The sequence below is a fragment of the Pseudorca crassidens genome, chromosome 5 (assembly GCF_039906515.1).
Source record: "Pseudorca crassidens isolate mPseCra1 chromosome 5, mPseCra1.hap1, whole genome shotgun sequence".
Classification (NCBI taxonomy): domain Eukaryota; kingdom Metazoa; phylum Chordata; class Mammalia; order Artiodactyla; family Delphinidae; genus Pseudorca; species Pseudorca crassidens.
Genome location: NC_090300.1, coordinates 45,218,114 through 45,240,965, shown reverse-complemented (window position 1 = coordinate 45,240,965; position 22,852 = coordinate 45,218,114). Strand labels below are relative to the sequence as shown.

Genomic DNA, 22,852 nt, shown 5'->3' with positions numbered 1-22,852 from the left:
TTTTCTTAGACTAAGGGTGAACTGAGATAACAATTCTGTTATGGTCTCTTGAACTGTTGCTTGATTTTGCAGCAGTAGGTTTACATGGGGTGTCTGTGCAAAAGGGGCTCTCTTGATCACAGCATTTGCTATGATCTAAGTTAAGGAGCATATTACATAGGTGCACATCCTGGTCATCATAGAGCCAACCCAGCATGGACTGCATATGCAGCATAAGGGCTGCATCATCTGGGGAGTTCCACTCAGCATTTAAGGAGGGGAGCCACCAGCTAACATTCTCAGGGAAAAGAAACCCTACAGTGGCTTTTATCCAGTCCCTCAGGCTAGCTGTCCCTTCAGGAACAACCTACTGTGTGTTTGGATCATATATAGCCATCTCTGATTTCTGATTGTTCAATAGTAAGCTGTAGGTCCTGGATCAATCAAACATGCAAAGCCAAGTAGATCAGTCCTAAGTTAAGTCACACTCATTACCCATTTTAGTAAAAGTTCAGGAAGCTGATGATATCGATCTACAAAATGAGATAGCTCCTTCACACTGTATCCTTTGGTTTAATAGTTTCTTGGTTTTTCACACCCTTAATACCTGCTTCCCTTCACCACCTGGACTACTTCCTTGGTGACCAGAGGTTGTAGAGGTATTATCTGTTGTGCCAGCATCATTTGTCCCTTTGGTAGTAGCCCTGAGGGTAGCAACCATAGCTCAGACCCACCAAATCCAAGCATGGCACAGTGCCAGGATCTGCCTCAATGCTCCTTTTACTTTAGTTTTAGTAATTACAGATAAAAATAAACAAGGGGTTATATATTTAACTTGTTTCTCATAGTTTTGCATTCTTTTCTGTATCCAGTTGGCCAGCTCTCTGGGAGTTGGGGCCATCATTTCTAATTCCAATTGGTAACCTTTATCTCTGTAACTGACAGGAGTGTAGCTGACGTCTCATCCCTATTTTGAGAGATGAGAGAACTAAAGTGCAGAGAGGTTATGTAGCATGCCCAAGGTCACACAGCAAGAGAATGACAGAACCAATATTTGAAACCAGGCCTATCTGACTTCACGGCCCTGCCCTTAACCATTAGCAACACTTCCTTCTATAAACAGATTCTAAACCTTAAAATCTAGAAGCTTCTCCCATCCCATCGGGCATTTTTTATATTATTCCATGGAAATTCCCTCTCTTCAACCTCTTCTCCCTTTGAGATTGGACAGTCCACTCAATCTTGCTTAGCTTCAGATGTGTATTGGGGGCCAGGAACATCCTCTGGGCTCCTCTTTGGGCTTCTTATCTCTTTCTACCCCAGGACCTTTGCTGGGCAGGAGGAGATGGCAGTTCAAATAGATTAGTGATTCTTAAACTTGGTTGTATGTTGGAATTACCCAGGGAGCTTTAAAAAATACTAATGCCCAGCGTCGCTTCCTAAAGAGCCTGATTTATTTGGTTGATTTCTGTCTTAGTCTTTTTGGGCTGCTATAACACAATACCAGAATACCAAATAAGTTTCCATATAAAGAATGGAAACTTATTTCTCACACTTCTGGAGGCCAGAAAGTCCAAGATCAAGGTGCAGAAAATTTAGCATCTGGTAAAACCCCACTTTTTGGTTTATAGACAGCTTGTCTTCTTGGTGAGTCCTTACATGGTGGAAAGGGTGAGGGAGCTCTCTGGAGCCGCTTTTATAAGGGCACCAATCGCATTCATGAGGACTCCACCCTTATGACCTAACCACCTCCCAAAGGCCCCACCTCCACATACCATCTCACTGGGGATTAGGTTTCAGCAAGTGCATTCTGGGGGGGGACATAAACATCCAGTCCGTAGCAATTATTAGTGGGTTGAATGGTTACTCCCAAAAAGGTATATTCACTTCCTAGAAACTGTGAATGTAACTTTATTTGGAAAAAGGTTCTTTGCAGATGTAATTAAGCATATTGAGATGATATCATCCTGGATTATCCCAGTGGGCCATATTTCCAACAAGTATCCTTATAAGAGACACCCAGAGGAGAGACACATGCAGAAGAGGAAAAGGACAGGTGAAGATGGAGGCAGCTATGCAACCACAAGCCCAGGAACATCTGGAGCTACCAGAAGCTGGAAGAGACAGGAAAATCCACCCCCACCCCCACCCCTAAGCCTTCAAAGGTAGAGCAGCCCTGCTGACACCTTGATTTCAAACTTGCAGACTCTAGAACAGTGAGAGAATAAATTTCTGTTGTTTTAAGCCACCGTGTTTGTGGTGATTTGTTGCACAGTCACAGAAATCTAATGCAGTTGGGGCATGGCCTGGGCATTGTATGTTTTAATCCCTGGGTGATTCTAATGCACAGCTAGGGTGGGAACCCCTGGAATAGGGCATTTAAAAAAATTTTTATTGGAGTATAGTTGATTTACAATGTTGCGTTAATTTCAGATGTACAGCAAAGTGAATCAGTTATACATATACATATACCCACTCTTTTTTAAGTTTCTTTTCCTGTATAGGCCATGGAATAGGGCGTCTTGGAAACAGCAGTTTTCCTCAGGTCCGGGCGTAAATGCTTTTTGCAATATTGTGATGTCTTGGGACTTCCCTAGCGGTCCAGTGGTTAGGACTCCGTGCTTCCACTGCAGGGGGTGTGGGTTCGATCCCTGGCTGGGGAACTAATACCCCACATGCCATGCGGCGCCACCAAAAAATTGTGATGTCTTCTTACTTACGTTTTTATTATCTTTGAACAGAGCAAATATTTGGCGCACTATGGAAGCAGCCAGGGTATACAAAGTTTATGGTGCTTAAAAATACATACACTGTGTACGTATATAAGGTGTAAAAAGCTTTATGTACAGGTATATAGGTATCTGTATCTTGAGTACAAATCCCTACACCCAGGATTTTTCCCTTTAAGCCTGCTTGGGCTGTATCTGCTACTGCTTTGTCTGATTTATGAACTATCCTGTCCCTTTTTTCTCCTGCCTTCCTGCTGCCTGTTCTTGAGCAGTTTATTCCAGGGCTCATTAGCACCGCTGGAAAGACTAGCCTGAGGAAGGAAAAGGGACGATGCCAGCTGCACACCTGCGGTTGCTCTGTCTGCAGGGCTGAGGGGAAGTTGAGTGACAAGGAGGAGATGGCCTTTGTGAGGTTTCTGGTGTTCTGCCCTGTCTCTGTATCACTAGACAGGGAGATACTGTTTCTAATGTATAGTCACTTTTCAGTGTAAACCTTGAGGATGAAAATGCTGGAATATGTTGGGCAGTATCTGTACTCAGATAAAGAGACTTTGTTACTCTCTTAAGGGAGTGGGGAGTAACTGAACTGATATTCTGAGAGTTTCCAGGGACTGGGATTCAACACATATTTTTGTTTTTATTTGTACTTTCAACAAATTTGATAGTCTCTGAGGCCTAAGATTTCTCTATCATACCCTGTCTCTTCACACACACACACACACACACACGCTATATCTGTATCTATATATATATACACACTCATATTGATATATATGTAAAAACATACATATTGATACTGATATATACACCGATATATTCTACAATGTGGATTACCCTCAAAAACATTATGCAAAGTGAAAGAATCCAGGCACAAAGGCTACATATTGTATGATTCCATTTATATAAAGTGTCAAGAAAGGGCAAACTTATAGAGTCAGAGAGTAGATTAGTGGTTGCCTGAGGCTAGAGGTGGGAATAGGGATGAACTATGAATAGGTAGGAAGGATCTTTCTGGGATGATGGAAATGTTCTCATGGATGAAAATGTGATGGTTGCACAACCTGGTAAATTTACTAAAAATCATGGAATCATAAACTTAAAGTTATTTTATGGCATGTAAATGATACCTCCATAAACTTGTTTAAATATATGTATATGTATGTATGTATGTGTGTAAATATATATATATGTAATATCTAATTTAACCCTGTTACTATCAGAGTCGCACATTAAAATTTTCCATCTTTAGTGGCAGAGCCTCCTTTGCTTTGAAGGGCCTGGGCACCATGCACCTGTCCAGTCCTGGGAAGTCAAGAGGCCAACACCTGTGAGTGTAATCTGACGCCCAAGGAGTTTTACTCACCAGGCCTTCAGGTTAGTCCAGGGCCTTTCTCCTGCTGGATAGTTTGGAAAAATGACACTGTATTTTCCTCCTGTCAGCATCATACTGGGATATGAACAAAGGTTTTATTATCATCTTCCACAGGAAAATCATTAAAACCATATTAATACTATAAACTCTACATAGGGTCTTGGCTTTACTTCCTGTATCAGTCAGAGTGGACTGGGTTATGCTGCAGTAGCAAAAGATATCCAAATCTCAGTGACTTAAAAGAACAATAGTTTATTATACACTTTTGCTACATAATGTTGAGGGTTGGTGGGGGGCTTTGCTCTGTGTGGTCCTTACTCAGGGATTCAGGTTGACAGAGCCTCCACCATCTAGATGTTGCCAGTACCACGGGAGGAGGGAGGAAATATGAAGGATTATATACTGTTTTTTTAAAATTTTAATTTCGTTATTATTATTATTTTTTAGTTGAAGTATAGTTAATTTACAACGTCATGTTAGCTTCAAGTGTACAGCAAAATGATTCAGTTATACATACATACATATATATGTATATATATTCTTTTTCAGATTCTTTTTCCTTATAGGTTACTACAGAATATTGAGTATAGTTCCCTGTGCTATACAGTAGGTCCTTGTTGGTTACCTACTTTATATATAGTAGTGTGTATCAGTTAATCACAAGTTCCTAATTTATCTCTCCCCTGCCTCCCCCATACTCGTTCTTAAATGCTTCTACCCAGAGGTCACAAGCGTCTCTTCCATTCATGTTTTTTTTTTTTTTTTTTTTTTTTTGCAGTACGCGGGCCTCTCACTGTTGTGGCCTCTCCCGTTGTGGAGCACAGGCTCCGGACGCGCGGACTCAGCAGCCATGGCTCACGGGCCCAGCCGCTCCATGGCATGTGGGATCTTCCCGGACCGGGGCACGAACCCGTTTCCCCTGCATCAGCAGTCGGACTCTCAATCACTGCGCCACCAGGGAAGCCCTCCATTCATGTTTTATTGGACTGAGCAAGTCACATGACATCATCTAACTTCAAAGGAACAGAGAAGTGTAATCCTCCCTCCTGTGAGGAAATAGACAGGAACCCGAAGTGGGTGGACAATAACAATGCCTGTCATACCCACTCTCACCAGAAGGCAGCAGAATGGTAAGGGCTTACAAGGTGCCCTCTGCTGCGGGAGGGTGACCAACTGTCTCGTTTTGCCTGAGGAGTTTCCTCAGGACATGGCACTTTTTGTGTTAAAACTGGGAGAGTTTCAGGCCAATTGAGATGGTGGGTCACCCATGCTATGTTCTGCCTTGGGTTGCACATCCTGAGGATGGCGGATGGAGGCATCTCTCTGCCCATGAATACACCTTTCAGAAAGTCAGTTCCAGGGACTTCCCTGGTGGCGCAGTGGTTAAGAATCCGCCTTCCAATTCAGGGGACACGGGTTCGAGCCCTGGTCTGGGAAGATCCCACATGCCGCGAAGCAACTAAGCCCGTGCACCATAACTACTGAGCCTGCGCTCTAGAGCCCTCGAGCCACAACTACTGAAGGCCGCGTGCCTAGAGCCCATGCTCCGCAACAAGAGAAGCCACCACAGTGGGAAGCCCAAGCACTGCAACAAAGAGTAGCCACCGCTCGCCGCAACTAGAGAAAGCCCGTGTTCAGCAACAAAGACCCAACACAGCCAAAAATAAATAAATAAATTTATAAAAAAAAAAATCTAAAAACTGAGGTTACTACAGAGTTCTCACTGGCCTCTAACTCTAAGAGGGAACTGGAGTACTGTCTCCCCTGTCAGGGCCTAGAAACTTCCCTTGCTCATTCAAAAGCCATCAGTGTTAGCCTTCACCACATGCCTGAGGCTTTGGTTGGTGAGAGCCCATCTCTGGCTTCAGGACAGCCACCTCATACTGTGAATGGGGTAGGGGGGGTTGTCCTTGAACCACCATTCAGAGACAGCCTCCCGCCTTGGAGTAAACCTGCATTTCACAGAAGGACAACGAGGTCTTTCAAATGCTTTAATAACAATACTACCAGTGATCACACCTCTGTCCGAGTGCTTACACATACTGTTTTATTAAAAGCTTTTTAAATCCCAGTATGACAATCAAGGATAACCAGACTGGAGAGTTACTTGCACAAGTTCACAGAGTGGAAAGTAGCAGGGAAAGGGTAATAAGGCTGCCTCTTAAATCCCCAACTCAAAGGCCTACTGGGCCCATTTCAGTCTATGAAGTGAGTCTATCCCATCCCAAGGCGGTTACATGCAGCTGATGAAGCTTAAGCCTTAGAGCTCCTTAATTGCACAGGGCACTTAATATCTTTCCATGGTCATGTGTTTTTGTAAAATTTGCAAAAGTAGGCTACATGTATATTCTTTTTCTGAAAGAAGTGTTATATTCTTCAGACCCCACAAAACCTGATTGACTCCAGAGCATCAGAACATGTCCTCTAAGCTCTTCAACTCCTCCTCATGCTTCAGAGGGCGAAAGGGCATGACTTTCCTCTGCAAAACCTTCCCCATCTCTCTGTATAGCCATTTCCCCCTATTGTACATTTTCAGAGCACCATGTACCTCCCATTCATAACCAGAGCTGCAATTTTAACTTTGACTTGTGCAATTATGTGATTAAAATCTCTCTCCCCTGAGAGACTGTTCACTTCAGGAAGGCAGAGCCCATGTCTACCTTCACTTGTATCTCCAGTGCCTATCAGGGTGCTTGGTACATGGTCAGAGCACACTAAATGTTGCATAAAATAATGTCAGAATATTGTGTATCTTGTGTGCATAAAAATTATTTTAGTTAAGTTTATTTTGAAGAATTTGTTGTACCCTTAGAAATAATTGGAGACCACCAGAAATTCTGCAGAATTAGGGCTGAGTGTCACTGCTCTAGGTTAATATCTAGATATTTTATCTAAGTATATCTAGATAATATAGGGTGACACACATACACTCTAGTGGGATCACCATTTCTACCTGGGGAAATTAAACCCCAGTTGTCTGAGAATCTGAAAATATCTCATTTTTAATACTCCATTTACCTCCAGAATTCCTTGAAATATAGATAGGAGAAAACTCAGCAATGACACAATACCCAGCAAACAATCCTTGTGAGATGCTGACAGTAGAGTTCAAGTTTGAGAGTCATCATACATCGTTGTAGCTTCAATCTGGTGCTTCAATTATACAATCCTTCTCAATATTATCAGTAGTTAACATTTATTGAATACTTGTTGTGCCAGACACTGAGCTAGTTACCTTACACGCACTAGCTAAATCCTAACAATGTGCTTATGATACTACTATCCTCATTTTACAAAGGACAAAACTGAGGCTCAGAGAGGATAAGTTAACTTGTCCAAGGTCACAGAGTGGTGAAGCTTGAGGAGGAAAAGACTCCTGGTTGTCCTAATATTCATTCTACCCTTCTTTCTTTCTTAGTAAAATCTATAAATTCTAGATGAGCACATGGCTGCCAGTATAATGTCTGTATTCCCCAGCCTTCCTCGGATCTAGCCATGAGATGAAGCCCAGACCCGTGGGAAGGGGGCAGAATTCGTGCTTGCTTGTAGAAGGAAGGGATGTGGACTTTTGTTCTTTCTTCCTTCTCCACTGGCTGGAAAGTAGACTTGGTGACAGAATTGGGAGAAACTGCCCTGATGGTTATGGCCAGACTAAATTCACTGGGATTTGAAGCCAGATCTGTCTAATGCTAGAGTCTATGCTGAGCAAGGCCTTCAAAGGCCTTTCAAAGGCAACTGTGTTTATGAAGAAATTAGCAGAACTCAGCAGTAACCTGCTCCTGGAAACAAAAAGGCGTTGGCAATAAACCCGCATTGGGAGGGATGTCCGCTCCAAAACTTATTAACTGAGTGACCATGGGCAAGTTTCTTAACCTCTCTGTCCCTCAGTCTCCTTATCTGTAAAATGGGAATGATAATAGTAGCTACCTCATAAGGCAGATGTGAGGACTAAGCAAGACAATACACATGAAAGAGCTCAGCGCTATTGCCAATTATATTGTAAAGAGCAGTGAAAATTAGTGATTACTATTATTGTAATTATTCCACTGTATAGTCAACTGCAGAGTGTTGATAATATTGTTGATAGTACCAAAGGGGATTTAAGATGATATATTTTATTTATTTTTTTGCCGTGCCACGCGGCTTGTGGGATATTAGGTCCCCAACCAGGGACTGAACCCGTGCCCTCGGCAGTGAGAGCGTGGAGTCCTAACCACTGGACCGCCAGGGAAGTCCCAAGATAATATATTTTAAATGCTTGGTATAATCTTTAGCATATAGTAGGCACACCACAAATGGTAGTTTTTATGAATACATACATATTCAAAATAGGAAAGGAGCCCTCTCCCCACAAAAAAGGCAAGGAAATGAATGTGAATAAAGACATTTCAGTTTAGATAGGATGGTGTTAAGGTGTATTTTTCATCATCTATTTGCAGAGCAGGGATTATAACAATAAAAAAGAAACCCTAATATTCCTTTCTCTACTGCTTTAACTGAAAAGCTATTTCCTAGGGCAGGCTTTGCCAGACATTTGACCTTGAGACCTCACCCAATTTAAAGCCCTGCTGAAAATCCTTTCACTTAAATGTAACATCAATGACAAAGAAATAACTAGAGTTAGTGAAATTCACAACAGATGATAAAAGAACTGTAGGGTGTGACCTACTGTTAAGAGACAGATGAAAGGAAACTATTGTGTCTTTCTAGAGAAAAAAAAACAGACTCATTTGAAAAACCCAAAATAAACATTGATTTTAAGAACAGAAGACTTGAATTCTGGTCTTATCATTATCCTGGTCCTTTAGCTGCCTTTGAACCTCCTAGAATTGGTCATAGGAACTTGTAGAAGAATGTGGAAAGTATGAGGATAATAACAAATAATTGAAATGGTCATTTTAGTTCTTTAAAGTAGTTCAAAAGAAACATTTAAGATTTTCTCAGTTACTTTATGCAGAAGACTCTAAACAATGAGACAACTTTAGTGTGATCATTTCCTTCCATCTGGGTTGCTAGGGTTTCCTTTATTGCTCATTCATATGCACATCATCACTAATATTAATTAGTAGCTTTTCCTGGTAATAGTTTTACCACAACACAAGGAGAGAAACACAACACAAGCTGATCCTGGGACCAGCATCTTGGTGGATGAGTCGATCCAGTTAGACGTGTATTTGTGGAATGTTACTAGAGTGCTAAGGAACACCTTTGATTGGAATAACACATTACAGTTTTCAATTTACTTGCACACACATGAACTCATGTGGCTGTGGTTCCAGCGTCACAGTACGAGGGCTTGAAGATCTGGGGTCTTAGCACTCTCAGGTCACTCTGTGCCTCTCTTTTCCAATATGTGAAATGGAGGTAACGCTACTTTATCTGTCATACGGAGTTGTCCTGTTGGTTCAAATGAAAATATATGCATGGGAATGCTTTGCAAACTGTAAAGTTCCATGTCAATAGAAACTATCACTTCAAAGTAATATTAGAGATGAAGAAATCAGGCTATGAAATGTCCTTGCACTTGCTAAAGTTGTCTGGGCAGGTAACGGCAGAGCTAGACTCCACCATTCCTCCAAAAAGAAATACATAGGAAGAGGAGGTCTGTCATTCTTTTTGGCCACCCAGCAGCTGAACCCCCTTGCCTTTGTTTTGAAGAATCCCTCCACCTCAGAGGCACATGCCTCCTTTCTGTTCCTTTTCCTGGCCTCACCTAAGCCGGGGGTTGGGCTGTGACCTGGGCCCCCAGGCTGCTGTCCTCACTGAGCTCCTCTGAGGAGTGACTTGGATTTTGTTCCAGATGTTAACATCCCAAATCTGGTCCTCCTGAAGAAGCGTCTGTGAACTACCCAGTATCTTTAAAATCAGTGCTCTCCAAACTGTAAGGTGGCTACAAATCACCAGGAGATTGTGTTAAAAGGTAGAGTGGGGCTCAGCAGGTCTGGGTGGGCCTGAGATTCTGCGTTTCTAACAAGCTTCCAGGTGATGCCCCCGCTGCTGGTCTGTGGACCCCACTTTGTGCAGCAAGCCTTTTCTAAATTTGTTCTCAGTTTAACTAATACCCTGACTACTATTACAGAGTCTGTCATCAAAAATGGGGGGAACAGGGTTTATACATAAAACAGTACTGAAACACATGAAAAGGAAAACGTGCAATTTTTCTTGGATGACAATTATTCTATTGTCTTCTAGAAAAAAGCCTGGATGATGTTTAACTTTCAAAATTAAGGTGAATCAAAATTGTGTTGAGGGACTTCCCTGGTGGCACAGTGGTTAAGAATCTGCCTGCCAATGCAGGGGACACGGGTTCGAGCCCTGGTCCGGGAAGATCCCACAGGCTGTGGAGCAATTAAGCCCGTGCGCCACAACTACTGAGCCCACGTGCTGCAACTACTGAAGCCTCTGCGCCTAGAGCTTGTGCTCGGCAACAAGAGAAGCCACCGCAAGGAGAAGCCCGTGCACTGCAGTGAAGAGTAGACCCCGCTCCCCACAACGAAGAGTAGACCCCGCTCGCCGCAACTAGAGAAAGCCCACCCGCAGCAACGACGACCCAATGCAGCCAAAAAAAAAAAAAAAACCCAAAAAGTTAAAAAAAAAGTTGTGTTGTGACATTTTATTGTTCTGTAACAGCCCTAGAGTTAATTGAAGACACAGTGATGTACTGTAAAACTAGATGTGGAAATGATTCTTTGAGGTAGTTACGTCTTCAGAGGCACGATTACAGTGGGAGCATAATGGGTGTAGGAGGGCAGGAATGCCAACTTCCTGACTAAATTCACTTTCTTGGAATCTCTTCCTCATACACTCCCTGTCTCTTTAAGTAACTGAGACAAAGAGAAAGTTCAGCTAGATAAAGGCAGAAGCAGAGTGGCCCTCCCTAAAATTATGGTAACAGGTGTCAGCCATAGAAGCCTAAAGACTAGTATCTAAGTCATCTGGAGCTGCCATAACAAAATACCATAGCCTGGGTGGCTTAAGCAGACATTTCTTTCCCACAGTTCTGGAGGCCGGCAGATTTGGTCTTTGGTGAGGGTCTGCCTCCTGGCTCACAACTAGGCTGCCTTCTTGCTATTTCCTCACATGGTGGAGAAAGAGAGCTCTGGTGTCTTTTTCTCTTCTTATAAGGATATGAATCTCATTTTGGAGGGCTCACCTTCATGACCTCGTCTAAACCTAATTACCTCCTAAAGGCCTCACTTCCTAATGCCATCACATTGGGGGGTTAGGGCTTCAACATATAAATTAGGGGGCCGGGAAGTGGGGGAAGATTCAGGCCATTACAATTAGATAAAAGATTCTTCTAGATTCTTCTAGATAAATGATTTAGCTTCAGTGCTGGGAGTCTGTCAGTTCTGGGCAAAGTTCCCTGTTGTCAGTGGTGGTGTGTTTTTGCTGTAATGAACGTGCACCGTGGTGAGCTCTGACTGACAGCAGAACAGTGGGCAACACCCTCTTTCCCTGTGGAGCCTGGAGGATGGCACGTTTTGTCAGTTGGAGAAGCAGATGCATAGCAAGCCCTAGGATGCCATGTAAAGTACCTTAAACAAAAAAGTTGGATGCCCTTGTTCTAGAAAACAAACAATGCAAGCTCCAAGGTAGCTCAGAACTCAAGAGAATATATCAAATGGCCTTTAGGAAGAAAACCAAGAGTTGCTTGAACACATAAATAAAGATTTCTCCTGGCTAATGTCAGCACCCAAAGAACAGCTTACTGTTGGTTTCTTGTCTGCACCTGCCTTTCCAAGACGGAAACAGAAAACAAGAGTCTAGGACACAGAGAAAACAGACGTGGAGAGAAAACTGAGTAGTTTTTGCCATAATTAAGTCAGAAAATGGCTGGTCTTCTCTGAGTCACAGCTTACATAAGCAATTCTCACCCTGGTATTGCAGTATTTAAGGAATTCTCCTAGATGTCTTCAGGAAATCCTCTCTTCAAATCTCTCTCCACTAACACCCCTTCTCCAAAAATTAAAATAAATAAACTTACGTTTTTAATCTAAAAACGTGCATGACACATACAAATTTCATAGAGTACATTTAATATCAAAATCAGATAAAGTATTTTTAACAGAATAGTGCTAATAAATAAATAATAGTGTTAATAATAAATAAATAAATAGCAAAATTTGTTACTAAGATGCACAGACCTTTGAGATATATTGTAGCATAAGAACAAACAAATTGAAAAATAGTGCATATATCATACGATTTTTGAAGCAAACATACACACACAATGTTTTTTATAATATATATGAAGATGCAGGGAAAATGGTCTGGAAGAGACACTGTCAACTGAGATGAGTAATTATCCCAGCAAAGGATTAAGCAGTAACCACCACACACACAAATCTAGTCATTGACCTTACCTAGAGAGATCCCCAAGAACAAGCCCCATTTGGGCCTCCGAGAAAGAAGACACACCATCTTTGTGCATTTAACCAAATGTGCTGGGCAAAATCATACACCAATACATTTAAATAAAAGGAGAAGGAGATGGAAAAATAATCACCTTATCCCATTGCTCTCCTGTCCATATGGACATCCATATGTAATACGTCTAAACATGTAAAAGTTATAAATCGAGTGAATGCACTGTTTAATGAAATATATTTTGTCTTCCTGCCTTGACAAATATTCCCGTCAAATATTCATTTGATTCATTTGACAGGAAGGACAGGTCAAGTGAGACTTCTCAGAGTCATACACCAGCACGAGGCAGCATTTTGAGAGCCAGCTTGGGGTCCGTGGGCTTCCCTCTTGGTTTTCCGCTGCTGGTCCGTCTGTGTGGCGAGGGGCTCTGTGCGCGTGTGTAGGCCACTCGGCTTGCACACACAATCTATCCACATCCCTTTAAACAGCTGCACCTGGTCTCCCTGTGCCCTGGCATGGGCTCTTTAGTGCTATGCCCCACCCTTAGAAAGCTGGACCTGGGGAAAGGCCTATGCTGGCCCTGGAAGTGAGCTCAGGGCCATTTGGACAGGGATGTGGGGGTCTCTCATCCCCTGAGATTGGTCTAGAAGTGGGAGGCAGAGTACAGGCTCTGGAAGGGCACATCCCTTGGGGACTTCTTAGCCCGTGGGAGGTGTGATTGGAGGAGGGCCATGGAAGGGTCTTCTGAAGCCAGGGTCCCAGGGTTGGGCTCCCTCTTACACTGGTCTAAAGTCAGTACTATTCTTGGTTTGGGGATGTCCTGGGCTCGGGTCCTGATGAGTTAAGGGATTTCAAGGGTCATTTTGACTATGTTATATATAGATCCCAAGTCAGTGAATTAACTTATTCTTCCCACTTTGTACAAAACATGGATATTTAAAAATGTGCATTAAGACTTTCTTCTCCATGAGAGATGCCCAGGACTGGGTCAGAGACTGACTGATGAAACCAGATCTACCTCTTTCATCACATCCCCTTATTTCACTGGAGTAGCAGGCAGAATCGTTAACACTGTAACTTGTTCTCTCTCCCTCTTTTGCAGAGTATGGTTGAATTTACCTAAAAGTGCAAATGATGTGATTCCACCGCACTAACTCTAGGATCTTATTTCCTTTTGTATGAGTTATTATTTGGCTGCATAACAAATTACCCCCAAATATAACAGCTTAAAACAGCAAAAATTTATTATTTCATAGTTTGTGTGGGTCAGGGATATGTAAGTAGCTTAGCTGAGCGGTTGTGGTTCAAGGTCTGTGATGAGATTGCAGGCAAGCTGTCCACGAGGGCTGCAGTCATCCCAGGACTCAGGTGAGGCTGCAGGATGCTATTCCAAGTCCACTCCATGGTTTTTCAGGCTTTAGTTCATTTGCTTGTCATATCACAGGGGCCCCCTGGAAGCCAAAGGAGAATTTCCGGAAGGAGAGAAGAGTGAGGCAAGAGTCAAGTGAGACAATGGCATTTGGAAAAGGGTAACTCAGATCTGGCCGCTGCAAGGTAACTTCCCAAACCAGGGTCTGCCAACAGGTGCTGTGTCAGGCTACCTGGGGAACTTACGAAAAATATACCAATGGTATATATATCCTTAGAGTTAATAATACTGTACTGTATATTTGAAAGTTGCTAAGACATTATATCTTAAAAGTTCTTGGCACAAGAAAAAAAACTTTTAGGGCTTCCCTGGTGGTGCAGTGGTTGAGAGTCCGCCTGCCGATGCAGGGGACGTGGGTTCGTGCCCCGGTCCAGGAAGATCCCACATGCCGCGGAGCGGCTGGGCCCGTGAGCCATGGCCGCTGAGCCTGCGCATCTGGAGCCTGTGCTCTGCAACGCGAGAGGCCACAACAGTGAGAGGCCCACGTACCTTAAAAAAAGAAAAAAAACGTTTATAGTTATGTGTGGTGATGGATGTTAACTAGACTTATTATGGTGATCATTTCACATATATACACGTATCGAATCATATTGTTCACCTGTGACTAATAAAATGTTGTCTATCTCGATAAAAAAATACCAGTTCCTAGACCAACTTTTATTTTTTTTCTTTTGCAAGGAAGCTGAAGTCAAGAAAGTTAAATGACTTCCTCAAGTTCCCATAGCTAGAAAAAGACTGAACTGCAAAAGACTGGAATTCAGGCTCATGTGGAAGCCACAGTTCCTGTGAGGAAGAAACACACAAGCCTGGCTCCCCACAAAGCCAGGTGAACATGAACCCTGGCTCTCCATTGACCGCCAGGCAGCCTTGTGTGAGTTTGAGTCATAGGATCTGTACAAATCCTGGTTAGCTTATACGTGAAGAGGGTGTAATATTTACCTTGTGCTGCTCTTGTGTCGACTAAGTTATTTTTAATGCTCCCTTGCCAAATACCCCTAGGAATATACCTATAGTTTACATAGTTGAATTTATTACTCATTGCAGTGAGGGAAATGCACACCATCCTGGAGGTGTGTCAGTGAGAGGGTATTAGGAAATATTATTAAAGGATTTGGGTTTTGGTTAGCTGATTGGGGGAGGGCTTAGGAAAGCAGGGGTCATTCTGTGAGTGTGTATCCTTATAAATCTTATCCATAGAAGGGCAGACCAGAGAGAGGCTAAGGTTGTTAACTGGCAAAGAAGCAGCAGTCACTCTAACTGGCCAGGATAGCTGTGTGTCCACTGTGGCTTGGACAATGTTCATATTTTGTCTGTGTTTAGACATGATTAAGGAGTCTTGTTCTTGTCTTCATCCGTCGTGGTCACAGAGGGGCCTTGTCTCAGGTTGATGTTCTGAGAAATTGTCCATGTTTATGTTTAAGAGAAGAACACCAAGGCCCAGTGATAGCACCAGGCCAGCTTTTCCCCAGAGTATAAAATATCTTATCATAGTGCTGGACTCACAGGTGTTCCATCCATCGGGGTTATGACTTTATTGCACACACCCACACTGCCAGCGCTGGACCTTTGAGTCACAGTGAGGCAGGTAAGGGGTGTTCTGGGGTAGAGACATTTGGAAGAATCTAAAAGACAGATAGCCCTTCAAGCTGCAATGACCCATTTTCTTTCCCAGCTTCAGGCCTTACAATGAAGCCATTTCCATGAGGTCAAGGGTATGTCAGCCTGTGGAGAATTTCAGAAAGATCAAAGAGGGGTCTACAAGGTAGAGGGCCTATCCCTGACCCTGCCTTGCTTCCTTCCTGCAGTAAAGGCATTCTGAGCACTTACAGGGAGTCAGACCTGGGCTAGATGCTGTGTGACACCCACCACCTCATGGAAAAGACAGACAAGCAAACAATCACGCTGAAAAACGGGGTAAAAGAAAACAGTGTACAGTGAGGATCACCGACAGTCTAAGCAGTGGTTCCCACACTTTCCTGAATATTGCAATCACCTGGATCTTTGAAAAATACGGATGACCGGATCCCACTGCACTAACGTAATTGATCTGGGATACTACTCAGAGCGTCGCGATTTGAAAAACTCCCTGGGTGATTCAATGTGCAGCAAAGTTTGGGAGCCATTGGTTTAGTCCATCCATCCTTACAGTCTGGGGTGGGGTTGGGGTCACACAGCTGTTTTATCTTAGGAAGCTGTGGTCCCTCATCCCAGACACTTGTATTTAGGTACAAAATCTGAAAGATAATTTTAGGGGGCTTACAGATCCTAAGAAGAGAATCTGGGAATTCCTTGTAGGGGGCGGGCTGTCTCGTGAAAACCCCCCAGACACAGGAGTATCCAATCCCAATCAGAATGACATGAGCTCTCCGTCCCCTCCAGAATGGCGCTGCCCTTTCTCTTTCACAGAAGCCTCGGCTTAGTGTCACCAAGCCTAGTTCGGGCATGGCGGTAAGCAGCTACCGAGCGGCCGGTGTGCGCACGTGTGAGAGTGTGCACACGTGTGAGACTGTGCACGCCGGCGTGCACGCGCAGGGCCGCCGGCGAGCGTGCGTTTCCGTTAGGGAGCCCGGGCGGCCTCCGGCTGCGGCTGCAGCAGCGCGCCCGGCGCCCCCTCCCGCCCAGTCCCCTCCCCCTGTGGCTCTCGCTCGCCCTCTTCACTCCCCCGGCAGCGTCGGCCGCCTCCGGGTGCGCAGGGCAGCGGTCGGCACGCGAACCCCTCCTGCAGGCGCCCCGGCGTCACTCGAGCGTCGAGCCCCGGGCGCGCGTGTCGTCCCCCCCCGCCCCCCAGTCGCCGAGCGACGATGAGCCGAGGCGCGGGGGTCGCGGAGAGCAGGTGAGCGCAGCCGCGGGGCTGGGGGGGGGGTTCGGAAGGAGAAAGGGAGAGCGGGGGTGGGGTGCGGCTGGACCCAACATCGCCGCGTGGAGAAGGGGCTTTGCGGTCTTTAGCACCCTTCACCGCAGGCTCTGCTTTTGCCCTTTCCCGGGTGGGGCGAGGGCTCCACTCCCGCCCCGGCATCCCCGCTCGGGCCGCACAAACAAAGCGCGCTTCGGCGGCGGCGCCTGCCCCGCGCGGGCACGGAGCATGGGGGAGGCGACGCGCCGTGCTTCCCGGATTCCGACCCCCTACCCCCCCGGCGGGGGGCCCGGGCGGTCGCACCTGGGTCGGGCGGGCGGCGGCGGGGTCGCGCGCAGGTGCTCGCGCGGAAGGCGGTGGCGCGCAGCTCGGAGGCCCAGGGCTCCCGGCCCGGAGGCGGGGCTACGGGCAGCACTGCTGCCCCCTGTCGCCGCGGCTTCCCCACGCCCGATACCCGTCCCCAGGCGGGGGCCGCGGCGGCGGCAGCGGCAGCGGCAGGTGGGCCCGATTTGTTCACATACACCTGGCGGCGGGCGAGTGAGGAGAAGGGCAAGTCTCCCTGCGGCATCCCCTTTGCTCTCAGCGTGTGTGGACCGGCTCCCTTCCCGCCTCCGTGGCGACTCCCCGCCCCCGAGGCCCGGTTCTGCTGTCCTCGTGTGTCCCCAGCCCTTGAGCTTCAGCTCTCTGGAGTTCCTGCGCCCTCTGCACCTGGAGGAGGACTGGGGAGGTTTTACTGAACACCATCGGTGCTTTGACCACCCGGCTTTCAAGTTGAGTTGAGAGCAGGATTATTTCCTTAATCCCTTTTTGCCCATGCGTGGGACACCCCCGTGCCCATCATCCCCTCAACGCCCCCATGGGGCCCTAACAATGTCTTGAGCACAGTAGGCGCGAGATCAACATTGCTTGAAGGATTTCTGCTATTACTGTAAAGGCAGCCAATGCCTCTGTGTGTTATCAGCGTCCCACAGCCCTTTAAAAGCCGCCGCTTTTTACGTGGAAATGTCTATTAAGAGCTGGTTTGGGATGTTGTGGTCGAGTTCTCCAGGACTCACTGTCATCTGCAAAAGCAGTCTTTTAGTTGTAGTGTTTGGATGTAGTGTTGCAGCAGAAGACACGTGATGGCTTGTTTGTGAAATATATCCTTTAGGTAATCCTCTCATTGCAGTAAATACTTGCAGGAAGTCCAACCCAAAACAGTGCAGAAACGCTCGGCAAAGATTGAGACTCTGCAGAGAATTTACTTATGGGACAGTCCCTGACACAAAAAGAGTTTCTACAGGATCAGCTAGAGGAAGAAGAGAATGTGGAGGTTTAAAGTGTTCACGACTTCAGTTTTTCATGGATCATTCATGGAACATTAGGCCCAGCTTCTCTCAGGAAGGAGGGAGGGATTTTTTGGTTTTGTTTTGTGTGTGTGTGTGTGTGTGTGTTTTCCTCATCTATTCTTTAAAACACTGTTGCAATCAGGAAGACAGTCTTAGAAAAGTCTGTTGTGGATGGGTTTTGCTGTTGAATTTCTTGAAGTTAGCATGAATAAAACTACACTAGGACATAAACTGTGTCCGCTTGGAATATCAAAAACACTTCTTTAGAGGTGGTCAGTTAACAGCAAGACTTGTAAATGATTGTTAAAGAGAACTTTGAATCAAATTATGGCTAAAAGTAAAGTTTTGTTCCTCAAAAAAAAAGAGGAAGTGAATTGAAATACAGTGTGTGAAATTAGCACAGTTACTTACACAGAGCTAAGGAAACCTCTACCAGCCTTCCTAGTATTACTCTGAAATGTGGGCCCTCCCCACCACTTTCCCTGAAAACTTGTTAGTCCACCACCTGTGATCTTTCTGGCCTCTTCAGGGAGATTGTTGCTAATGTGTCATTTAAACACTTCAGTGTGGTAACAAAGTCCATATAATTGTGTGTCAAACAAGGGGGAGGTGCAATTCTCAGTAAACCGTAAAGCACCCTACCGATGTTTGCTACAGTTAGTTGTAATTTGTAGTAGCTGCACAGTATGCCCCTCTGATGCTTAGCCATTCCCACATTTTTGGCCATTTAAGCTGTTATTACTGATTTTTCAATATTAAGGAAGTCTCTGTTTTATATCTAATTACCACATTCTTTCTGTCATTTATTTGTCCAATGAACATTTTTTTTTTTTTAATGGTGCGAACTATATGCCAAAGTGTGTTAGATGCTGGGGATGTGGAATCCTTGGCTGCACACGCGCACGCACAAATAGACACTCATACACACTCCTTGTTCCTTCAGTTCCCAGAGGTTATAAACGGCTTATAAACAAAGCACAGCAAAGCAGTGCAATAAAACCATTCATCTAGGTGTACATCAGACCTGGGCTCAGGGAGGGGAGTAGAGAAGGGATCCCTTCTACGGGGCTGAGTCATGGGAGTCACCCCACCCCATCCATCCCCAGTCAGGTGAGCTGTCCTTCTTGCCCACCCTGGGCACTTAGGATTTCTTTCTCTTCCTTCTTCTTCCTCTCCCTCCATCCCTCCTTGTCCCCTCACTGCCTGAAGTGTTCCAGCTGCCTCCCGTCTCCCTTAAGCCAGCTTAGTTCCAGCCCTTTTCCCTCTTGGCCCCACTTCCCTTTGGAGTACATTATGCAGAGATTTCATTGGCAGTTAGTTGCAAGGAGAAAGAAAGGAGTAAACCCCAAAACTGTTCCTCCTAATTCCTGCCACCCCACAGCAGCCGTTTGAGCTATATCCCCAATGCGGTCACCTCTTCCTTCCACCTAGGGTCATTCTCCATTCACGAACGTGGCCAGTAAAGCTCAAGTCCTATATAATACTTTTCCTTTCCCAAGATGCTGAAAACCCTTCCTTTGTGCGTATGTATATACAGTCACACAGAAAACACAGCATCTTAAGTGCACAGCTTGATGAATTACCACAAAGTGAACACATCTGTGTAACCACCACCCAGGTCAAGAAATAGAATATAACACCCTAAAAGCCCCCCTTGTTTTCCTCTTTCCTGTCCCTCCTCCCCAGAGGGACCAGAGATTGGTTTTGCTAGTTCGTAAACCTTATAAAAATAGAATCATACAGTATATACCCTTTTGTGTCTGGCTGCTTTTGCGACATTATGTTTGTGAGATTAATTCTCTCGGGTGTGTGTAAGCAGTTTTTCATTCTCATGGCTTACAGTTTTCCATTATATGATGATATCATATTTTATTCATCCATTCTCCTCTTGATGAACGCGGTAGTTTCCAGGTTTTGTCCTTTACCCCTTGGATGCCCAAAGACCTACCCATTTCACTATTATTTTTGCCTACTGGTGTGACTGAAAAAAGGAAGGGAGAGGGTAGATGAAGGAGCCAGCCTGGAGAGCCAGGCCTGTGGAATTTTTATCTTTGCTGGTACTAAGTGTTTTCTGAAGCATTGAAGCCTGTGCTCTCATTCAGAACCCTGAAGACAAGAAAAAAGCTATGGGATGGTTTCCATCATGGGCGGGCGAGCTGATTGCAGTTGGTGGTCTTTGGGATGCTTAGAATAAAAGAAATTGGGTGATAATGGGAAACCAGCCTGGCTTGGGAAGTGTCCCCTGGGGGCACTGACAGCTGGCGGCTCCACCCTGACCCTCCCCCAGGGCCTGGTCCCAGAGGGCTTGGTACTCAGGAAGCCCCTCTGTCCTGGCCAGTGTGGAAGAGGCTGTGTAGTTGGCTTCCAGAGCTTGATTCTGAGTGAAGGCAGTTTCCTTGGAGTATGTTTTAAAGTTACCTAGCCTCTTGAGGGGTTTTTGTCATCTGGTACTACAACTTCTTTTCAGGGTGGTCTGGCTTTTGTGGTCTGGGGGACTGAGATTTTCTTTGGGGAAATGCTTGGGCCTCTTGGACTCAACACAGGCAGTGTCTGAGCCTGTAGAATGTCAGGGGGTCTCACAGGATCAGACATTCTCCATGAAAGATGCTGATGACAGCAGACCCTGCATTGGGACCCTGCATTGACGACTTCCTCCTTTGCTCTCAAGCTTCAAATCTTCCCCAGGGGGAAATACGAAGACTGCTCAGTGGACTGAATGGTCGCCACTCAGCATCTGGGGTTGCCATCAGTTTGGTTACAGTTAGAGTTTCTCCACCTCCCTGTCTTTCCTCGTCTCCTACCTCTCTCCCCCTGAACACACTTGCTTTCCTCCTGTTCCCGGACCTTGATTCATTCCTTCCTGGCTCAGACAGAAGCTGTGCAACATTCTCTTGTCCATTCTTGCTTGTCCTTTGTGGCTGTTTAAATGTCACTTCCCCAGGAAGCCCTCTCCAGTTTTTCAATCTTAGACAAGTGCTCTTGAAGCACTTCCTGTCTCAGATACAAGAAGACAGTCTTCCCCATCAGGCTGATGTGTTCTTGAAGGCACAGACCCAGTTGCTTTGTTCACTTATGCCTGGCACATAATCCATCCATGTTTGTTAAATGGATGAATTGATGGGCAAACCAAGAGGCATGAGACAAGTTGTGAGATTGTCTCTGCTTATAATTTGCTGGGTGATCTTGGGTGTTCATTAACTTCACCTCTCCTGGAGTCTACCTCCCCCTCTGTAAAATAATGCATCAAGCTGGAAGATCTTGTAGGCACCTTTCCGCTTCAGTTTTTTTCTGAGTCTAACAGTGAGAAGATCCTACCTGAGGCGTAGCATTCTTTGAAAATGCAGGCTGGCCTTAACATCATGGTTTAAGTGGCCTTAGTTACACGCCCGTGTTCTTAGCATAAGAGCTCTGTCCTTCCCAGTTCATCATAGCCTGCTCTGGGCTAAGACTATAGCTTATATTTGCTTTTATTTTGCTCTCCCCACATCATATACATTTATTTATTTCCTGATCTGTCTTCTCTTCCATTAGTGTGCCCCTTGGGGACAAGGTTCACGTGTCACGTGTTACTTTTATATCCCCTTCGCTTAGCACAGCACCTGTGAGTTAATTTCGGTTGATGAAAAGAGATCTGTGTTGTAGAGAATATTACTTTCACTGAGATTATTCTCTGGAAAGTATAGCTATTTCATGATTATGCAGATTAACTCTAGTTTGTGACTAACATAAACTCTCTTCCACTTTCCTTAACCCATTTAACTTCTTCTGGCCTATTTCCCAGAAGGTTGATAGGGGCTAAAAGAAGTAAAACACTAGTTGGTTTAATTCTGGTGAAAAGTTAAGAGGAGGATTTGGGGCTCATTATGGGTTTAATTATACCTACTAACTAAGGTCTCTGAGCCTTATTTCCTCATCTGTGAAACGGAGATGACACTAGTTCAGTATCAAGCACTAAAAAGGTTGTTGCAGCGAGCCCATCGATGGGCTTGGGGTCCTAGGCTTGGGTTCAGGCACACAGTAAATATTTTTAAAATATTAGTTAAAGAAAATAATTCGGTATTAGATTACATTTTAATTTTCACTCTAAGAATTGCTAAAGATCTTTAACTGGAGAATTATTACTTATCAAGCCAGATTTGAGTGAAATCCTTCTGGCATCTACTATCCACCTGTCAGGCTGGGAGTGGAGGTGGGAGAAAGGCTCCCTCAGGTTGGATTTTACTATGCTGAGATGCAGGGTTTTTCTCCTCCCGCTGAGGGAAAGGGGCCTGTATGATACGGGGCCTGGGAGCTGATAGGCATGGGGCGGCATTGAAATTATACCTAGTCATCATGGTGGAGTCCCGATCAAAATGTAGGGAATTTTAAGTGATATTAAGTAAATGTCCAAGTCCCTTCCCTGCTGATCTCCAGCCCCTAAATTATACTGGGAACATTTGGAATGGGTACTCTCTCTCCGTGGTTGCCGTGGTTTTCCTTTTAAAAAACCACATGGAAAAAGCAGAAAGGAAGAGGATGTGGGGAACTAGCTAGCATCCATGTAGTGTGTTAGGGAGAAGGGTTCTTCTGGTGTAAGGATTTAAACTGTGACATGACACAGATTAACAGGAGAAAGTCACACAAAAATATAATAACAGGGACACACGGGAGATACCGAGGAAAACTTGAAAAAGGCCAAAGCCCTCACCTTAAATACCGTCCTCAGCTAAAGACGAAAGAGGACGTTAAGGGTGAGAAGAGTGAGTTCTGGGAGGTCACCAGGAAGAGCACGGTAAACACAGGTAAGGTTTG

General features: G+C 45.0%; 1 protein-coding gene and 1 long non-coding RNA gene across 4 annotated transcripts in view; one reads left to right on the top strand and one right to left on the bottom strand.

Annotated features, from left to right (window-relative positions):
- Positions 1-13,669: 13,669 nt before the first annotated feature.
- LOC137224859 (uncharacterized) lies at positions 13,670-17,360 on the bottom strand. Of its 2 annotated transcripts, none has more exons than XR_010943539.1 (2): positions 17,037-17,360; positions 13,670-14,368 (listed from the first exon to the last, which is right to left on the bottom strand). It is a non-coding gene; the product is annotated as an uncharacterized lncRNA (long non-coding RNA). The 2 variants fall into 2 exon arrangements; XR_010943538.1 differs by having other exon boundaries at positions 13,670-13,901.
- LOC137224858 (NACHT, LRR and PYD domains-containing protein 1b allele 3-like) overlaps positions 16,224-22,852 on the top strand; it is a 37,211-nt gene continuing 30,582 nt past the window's right edge. The window contains exon 1 of one of the 2 annotated variants that reach the window (XM_067737883.1): positions 16,224-16,327. In XM_067737883.1, the coding sequence (XP_067593984.1) occupies positions 16,260-16,327 (68 nt within the window). In that variant the 5' untranslated portion in view covers positions 16,224-16,259. Of the gene's footprint in view, positions 16,328-16,416; positions 16,713-22,852 lie in introns of those variants that run through there. The other variant, XM_067737884.1, reaches the window with a different exon arrangement.